The following is a 7500-nucleotide window of genomic DNA, read 5'->3' as shown; positions in this document are numbered from 1 at the left end:
GTGATGACATCATCCTAACTGGACTGTGGAAAAAGTAAAGTCACGCATTTTTATAGCGGAATGAATGTGTGTGTGTGTGTGTGTGTGTGTGTGTGTGTGTGTGTGTGTGTGTGTGTGTGTGTGTGTGTGTGTGTGACCACAGTCTGCAGACTCTATATTTGGTCTTGGTTTTGGTTCTCGCAGCAGGAATGTGGACTTGAGGTTTCTGGAGGTTTCAAAGGTCCTTGAGGAGGTCCTTGAGGAGGTCCTGGGGATCCTTGCAGAGGGTCCAGGGTTCTGTGAGGACGTTCTAGGGTTCTGATGGAGGTTCTATGAAGAATACACACAGTGATGTGAAATGTGGACTCAGTGATCTGGTTCTGGAGAACACTGACACTGAACTGATGTTTAATATCAGTTAGAGTCTGAGGATGAAACAGCTGAGTCCTGTACATGTGACTGATACCTGTCTCCCTCTCTCTACCTGTCTCCCTCTCTCTCTGTCTGTCTCTACCTGTCTCTCTCGCAGCCTGCAATGTCACCATCCACAACCGCTGCAGAGACAGTCTGGCCAGCTGTGCCAAGATGAAACAGAGGGTAAGACCTGTCTGTCTTTCTGTTCCATCTGTCTTCACTGATGACCTGTCTGTCTTTCCTCACAACCTGTCCAACTACCTGTCTGTCTCTCCCCAACAGCAACAGAAGCTGTCGATGGTCAGAAACAGTTCAGCTCTGCAGAATGTCGCCATGCGGACTAAAAGTGAGCCCACTACCTGTCTGTCTGTCTACCTGTCTGTCTGACACAATAAAAGACACTCTCCAGTTGCATTATGGGAAATGTATTCTCTCCCTCCTCAGCTCCGATGATGAAGGAGCGTCCGAGCTCGGCCATCTACCCCTCAGACAGTCTCCGTCAGTCCCTCCTGGGGTCCAGACGAGTCCGGTCCGGACTCTCACTTGCCAAGAGCGTCTCCACCAATAACATCGCAGGGTGAGACTGAACAGAGATCTGATTGGCTGTCATTGATTTTGTCCTGTCAGTAAACAGATCCAGGTTCTGTTGCTAACAACTGTGACCACGATGCAGCTCTGTCACCATGGTAACAGACATATGAATAATAAACAGCGAGGTTGACTTTATGTTAGGTGTCTCTCTCTCACCTGTCTGTCTCAAAAAACCTGTCTCTCTCTCACCTGTCTGTCTCTCTTTCACGTCTGTCTCTCACCTGTCTCTCTCACCTGTCTGTCTCTCTCTCACCTGTCTGTCTCTCACCTGTCTGTCTTTCAGTGGGTTAGATGACTCTGCGGGTCTCAGGCGGATTCTGTCTCAGTCCACCGAGTCTTTAAACTTCCGGAGCAGGACGTTGTCCATGGAGTCTCTGACTGACGACGGTATGTAATCACTTTAATTGATCATGTGATGTATCAATAATCCTCCTCTGCCCTTTAATCACATGATTGTCATGTTGCAGAACCCTGCAGCTGCTCCTGGTTCTGGTTCTGGTTCAGGTTCAGTCTGAGCGCTTCATGTTGTGTGAGTGTGAAGCTGTCCTGTGACCAGCAGGAGGCGCTGCAGGGCGACGACCAGCTGACAGGACTCATGTGAGCTGCATGTTGTGTATTGTGTGCAGGGGAGTGGTGGTGGAACTCCCTGCTGGAGGAGCTGCAGGTGGAGGGCAGCTGTGTTCAGGCCGACAGCTGGAGTATGGCTGTGGAGCCGAACTTCCTGCAGACGCTTCACAAAGACCTCATCAAACAACAGGATGTCATCTACGGTATGTGTGTATATATTCAGAATATATACAGTATATATACGTATATATATATATACGTAAATGTATGTATGTATCTAAACAACATCCGAAAACACTGAGCTCTGTGTTATATATATATATATCTCCCTATATCAAGAATGATGTTGCCATATATGTCATTTATCTTATTATCACATATATACATCCTCTGGATATATGGAGATATACGTTTATAACATATATAAAATACCATAGTAAAATTTGTTTATGTAAATTTATTAAAAATATCTATATGATGAATTTTTATGTGGTATACGATGTTGCGGCCATATATGTTAATGATATTTATTTATTTAGTTTATATATGCAAGTTCATTAAAACAACATACATTTTTAAAAAAGCTATATGTTCATGTATGTTTTCCTTATTCATTTTAAACATTTCTACCTTCATATTCTCAGAATTTGGACTGTTTATAATATCTACATATATTAACAGGCTATAGATTAATATATATTTATGTAACATACGTCTACAATATAAGCATACATACATAAACATACACATTTAAATGGGCTAAACATATTTGTCAATATATGAAAACGGTTCCAACTTCTAGGTTTCATATACAATTTTTACATTGTTCCTTTATTTTATAAGTACATATATGTCATATATACAAATTCAATATATGTACGTATATTACATTTGCGTACGTGTATGTTCAGGAATGAGTGACCCTGTGGTCTCTGACTGTTTCTGTTGTCACGGAGACGTCTCTGTGTCTTTTACGCTGACGGCTTCATCAGGTTAAACCAGTTCCTGTCTTTCAGAGCTGATCCAGACAGAGTTCCACCACGTGCGGACGTTGCGGATCATGGAGGGGGTGTACAGGAGAGGGATGCTGGAGGAGGTGATGCTGGAGGCAGGTGTGGTTCACACCATCTTCCCCTGCCTGGACCAGCTGCTGGAGCTTCACTCCAACTTCCTGTCAGAGCTGCTGAACCGGAGGAAGGAGGGACTGATGGAGGGCAGCTCCAACAACTTCACCGTCCGCAGCATCGGAAACCTGCTGCTCCGACAGGTACGGCAGCACAGGTGATCTCTGGGAGACTGACTCCCTGTTCAGGTGAACATCAGGTTCATGCTGTCTCTAAAGTCAGAGCTCCTGAATTTATGATTTCAATTGATTTAATTTCGCCTGTAAATCCATAAAGACAAAAAGGTGAAGGACGACAGTAAATACTGTGTTTAATGTATATGTTCTATATATGGTATAAAATGTAAATACGGTATATGCAGTGTATAATTTATATAATGTATATACCATATATAGAGTAGATAATGTCTTTAATGTGTATACTCTATATATGGTATATACAGTATAAAATGTATATAATATATAGAGTGTATAATATATACACAGTATAATATATCATGTATATAATCTATATCCTGTATATAATGTTTATAATGTATGTTGTGCAGTTTTCAGGTCAGTGTGCAGACGACATGAAGAAACTTTACTCTGAGTTCTGCAGTCGACACCCAAAAGCTGTGAAACTCTACAAAGAAGTTTTAGCCCGAGACCGAAGACTACAGCAGTTTATCAGGGTGAGGACCTGGACCAGGACCAGGACCAGGACCAGGACCTGGACCTGGACTGTTTAGCTTTGTTTGTCTGATTTGGGCTCATTAAATCTAATTCAGAACTTGGGTTGTTCTAATTTATCCTGATCTAGACCTGGGTTTACTTTAGTGTAAACATGCTGCTAACTGATCTGGTTCAGACCTAAACCGGTTTAAACCGGTTTAATGTGATTAAACTGGTTTAGACTTGGTATATCTGTGTTGATGTTGACTGTCTGTGTCTCTGTTCATCCCATAATCCTCAGCGTGTCTGTCGTGGTCCTCTGCTGCGTCGTCATGGCGTCCAAGAGTGCATCCTGCTGGTGACACAACGAATCACAAAGTACCCCGTCCTCCTCCAACGAATCCTCGACAACACCAAAGGTAACCTCTGACCTCTAATGACCTCTAATGACCTCTGACCTCTGATGACCTCTAATAACCTTTGACCTCTCACCTCTGGTGCGACCATGTCCCTGTGACCTCCTGCAGACAGCGAAGAGGAGGCGCAGGCTCTGAGCAAGGCGCTGCAGCTCCTGAAGAAGCTGATCAGCTCGGTGGATAAAGAGGTACTGGAGCTGGACCGGACCAGGAGGCTGCAGGAGATCCAGGCCCGTCTGGACCCCCGGGCCCAGGCGGAGGTCCGGGGAGGAGGAGTGTTCAGAGGAGGAGAACTGCTCAGGAGGAGGCTCCTCCATGAGGGGATGCTCCTCTGGAAGGTCCAGGGCTCCAGGATGAAAGGTAGAGGAGGCTGATGCTGTAACACATGTTCACCTGTTCACCTGCTGTGATGTCACATCTAGCTGTGTGGGTGAAGCTTACACCTGTTCATCAGCCTCTGTGTTTGTGTCCAGATGTGCAGGTCCTGCTCATGTCAGACATCCTGGTTTTCCTTCAGGAGAAAGATCAGAAGTTCACCTTCGCATCACTGGTGAGTCACACCTAGTCACACCTGGTCACACCTTCTGCCTCTAACGGTCTTTCAATCTAAACAATAACGTAACACAGCGTTGGTGACATCATGAAGTAGTGTGGGATCATGGGAGTTGTTGTCTTCAGCTTCTCCTGGTCTGGATTCCTTCAGTGTCAGTGGTTCAGGAGGTCTTTACCTGTTCTCACCTGTCTGTCTGTCTGTCTGTCTCACCTGTCTCAGGACAAGTCTCCAGTTGTCTCTCTGACTAACCTGATCGTCAGAGATGTAGCCAATCAGGAGCGAGGGATGTACCTGCTCAGTGCCTCCACCCCTCCAGAGATGTACGAGCTGCACGCTCCGTCCAAAGACGACCGCCGGACCTGGATGACGTGGATCCAGCAGGCTGCTCTCAGGTCAGTGCTGTAGTACTGTAGTACTGTAGTACTGTAGTACTACACTCAGTAGGTCAGTACTGTAGTACTGCTCAGTACTCTGTAGTACAGTATGTAGTACTTCACAGTATCTATGTTTTTTGCAGCTGTCCATCCAGAGACGAGTTTCCTCTCATCGAGACTGAAGACAAAGCTTTACTGCGACGACTCAGAGGTACTGCACCTCCTCCTCCTGCACCTCCTCCTACTGCACCTCCTCCTCCTGCACCTGCTCCTACTGCACCTCCTCCTCCTGCACCTCCTCCTACTGCACCTCCTCCTCCTGCACCTGCTCCTACTGCACCTCCTCCTCCTGCACCTCCTCCTACTGCACCTCCTCCTCCTGCACCTGCTCCTACTGCACCTCCTCCTCCTGCACCTCCTCCTACTGCACCTCCTCCTCCTGCACCTGCTCCTACTGCACCTCCTCCTCCTGCACCTCCTCCTACTGCACCTCCTCCTCCTGCACCTGCTCCTACTGCACCTCCTCCTCCTGCACCTCCTCCTACTGCACCTCCTCCTCCTGCACCTGCTCCTACTGCACCTCCTCCTCCTGCACCTCCTCCTACTGCACCTCCTCCTCCTGCACCTGCTCCTACTGCACCTCCTCCTCCTGCACCTCCTCCTACTGCACCTCCTCCTCCTGCACCTGCTCCTACTGCACCTCCTCCTCCTGCACCTCCTCCTACTGCACCTCCTCCTCCTGCACCTGCTCCTACTGCACCTCCTCCTCCTGCACCTCCTCCTACTGCACCTCCTCCTCCTGCACCTGCTCCTACTGCACCTCCTCCTCCTGCACCTCCTCCTCCTGCACCACCTCCTACTGCACTTCCTCCTCCTGCACCTCTTCCTCGTTCACCTCCTCCTCCTGCACCACCTCCTACTGCACTTCCTCCTCCTGCACCTCTTCCTCGTTCACCTGCTCCTCCTGCACCTCCTCCTACTTCACCTCCTCCTACTTCACCTCTTCCTCCTTCACCTCCTCCTATTGCACCTCCTCCTCCTGCACCTCCTCCTCCTGCACCACCTCCTACTGCACTTCCTCCTCCTGCACCTCTTCCTCGTTCACCTGCTCCTCCTGCACCTCCTCCTACTTCACCTCCTCCTACTTCACCTCTTCCTCCTTCACCTCCTCCTACTGCACCTCCTCCTCCTGCACCTCTTCCTACTGCACTTCCTCCTATTGCACCTCCTCCTCCTTCACCTGCTCCTCCTTCACCTCCTCCTCCTGCACCTCCTCCTACTGCACCTCCTCCTACTTCACCTCCTCCTATTGCACCTCTTCCTCCTGCACCTCTTCCTCCTTCACCTGCTCCTACTGCACCTCCTCCTACTTCACCTCCTCCTACTTCACCTCTTCCTCCTTCACCTGCTCCTACTGCACCTCCTCACCTACCACCTCCTGCTACACTGTATTCAACAAAACTTGCAGCTGTTCAAGATCTAAAGGTTTCTCCTCTCCTCCTCTCCTCCCAGCTGATATCCAGCAGAAGGACAGGGAGGTGCTAGAACTTCTGCAGGAGCGTGTGACTCTGTTTTCTGACCTGGTGGAGGCGACAGGAAGAGGAGGAGAAGAAGAAGGAGGAGGCGTGGAGGTGAGCACCTCCTCCTTCAGGACCTCCTCCAGCTCCTCATCGTGCAGGAATCTTTTCAGGGCTGACACTCCTCACGCTCCTCGGGCCGAGCCGCTCCTCACTGCCTCCGTCACTGAAGGTGGAGCTTCCCTCCGGTTTGATTGATTGATTGATTGATTGATTGATCAGTTTCACGCATCTGCTGAACTGAAGCTGTTTTTCGTGTTTCAGTGGACAAACTAACGGAGCTGCTGCTGGACGCCAACATCCAGAGGTCCACCGTAACCAACGGCAACCAGGACCTCAGCAGTGAGTCACCTGTCACCTGAAGGCTGTGTCCTAGTGTCTGACTTACAGCTGTTTTTGTTATCAATTAATCTTCCAACAATTTTCTCAATTGTCTATATAAAATCAGAAAACAGTGAAAATAATATTCAGTTCAGTTATTGATTAACTGACCAAAACATCTGCTGATTAATTTTCTGTTGATCAACTAATCGATTGATTGACTTGAGACGTAGTCAGCTGTGTAGACGCTCGTTTGTTTTCTGTCACCTGACAATGGACAATAAAGTTTTTCTCATTCTAAAATTCACAGCAGTTAAAACAGCTGTGTTCAGTCAATCACCGTGGAGACGGAAAGTCATTCTTCTTCTCTGTTTCTTTCCTCTTGAGAGAGGACGACAGAAATGATGATGCTGCCACCTAGTGTTCAACTGCTGAACAGACACTGACGCTCACCTGTCTGTCTCCGTCTTTACCTGTCTCTCTCTCAGATGGTGACTCTGGTTCTCTGAACGGTTCTTTTGAGATGAACAGCAGCTCCTCAAAGGTAAAAAAAAAACAAAAACTCACCTTTGAACTCTGATGTTTTTCCTCTTGACTCAGACCAAAGCTGCAAGTTTGACTTTATTCAGAACAATGGAAAAAAAAATTGAATGTAAATGAGTTTAAAGAGTTTAGGAAACAGTAACTTGGAATAGAAACAAGTTCAGATTTGGAATAGAATTGTTCCTGATTGATGATGGAGTCCATGTTAGAGGAGACTATCAAAATAAAAGCCCAGCTGTGAAAGTCTCTGAGTTTATTGTGTTTTAAATATTTTGTTTGTGTCTCTCAGGACAGAAATGGTAACCAGCTGCAGGAACGCACCTTAAGCCAGGTAAGGAACATCTTCTGATCAGAGATCAGCAGGTACATCTTGATTCATCGCGCTACC

At 47.5% G+C, this 7500-nt stretch overlaps 1 protein-coding gene across 1 annotated transcript in view; it reads left to right on the top strand.

Annotated features, from left to right (window-relative positions):
• The window catches only part of LOC111651464 (rho guanine nucleotide exchange factor 2-like), an 11205-nt gene that overhangs the window by 1643 nt on the left and 2062 nt on the right, over positions 1-7500 (top strand). The window contains exons 2-17 of the mRNA XM_023401402.2: positions 509-576; positions 676-739; positions 838-970; positions 1268-1371; positions 1611-1754; positions 2568-2818; positions 3223-3348; positions 3630-3747; positions 3856-4104; positions 4218-4294; positions 4517-4689; positions 4815-4882; positions 6184-6420; positions 6513-6590; positions 7058-7113; positions 7402-7443. Coding sequence (XP_023257170.1) covers positions 509-576; positions 676-739; positions 838-970; positions 1268-1371; positions 1611-1754; positions 2568-2818; positions 3223-3348; positions 3630-3747; positions 3856-4104; positions 4218-4294; positions 4517-4689; positions 4815-4882; positions 6184-6420; positions 6513-6590; positions 7058-7113; positions 7402-7443 — 1988 coding nt within the window. The remainder of the gene's footprint in view (positions 1-508; positions 577-675; positions 740-837; positions 971-1267; positions 1372-1610; positions 1755-2567; positions 2819-3222; positions 3349-3629; positions 3748-3855; positions 4105-4217; positions 4295-4516; positions 4690-4814; positions 4883-6183; positions 6421-6512; positions 6591-7057; positions 7114-7401; positions 7444-7500) is intronic.

The sequence above is a fragment of the Seriola lalandi genome, unplaced genomic scaffold (genome assembly GCF_002814215.2).
Source record: "Seriola lalandi dorsalis isolate HSWRI2012SDOR001 ecotype SW California unplaced genomic scaffold, Sedor1 jcf7180002053659, whole genome shotgun sequence".
NCBI lineage: Eukaryota > Metazoa > Chordata > Actinopteri > Carangiformes > Carangidae > Seriola > Seriola lalandi.
This window is presented reverse-complemented; position numbering and strand designations above follow the sequence as displayed.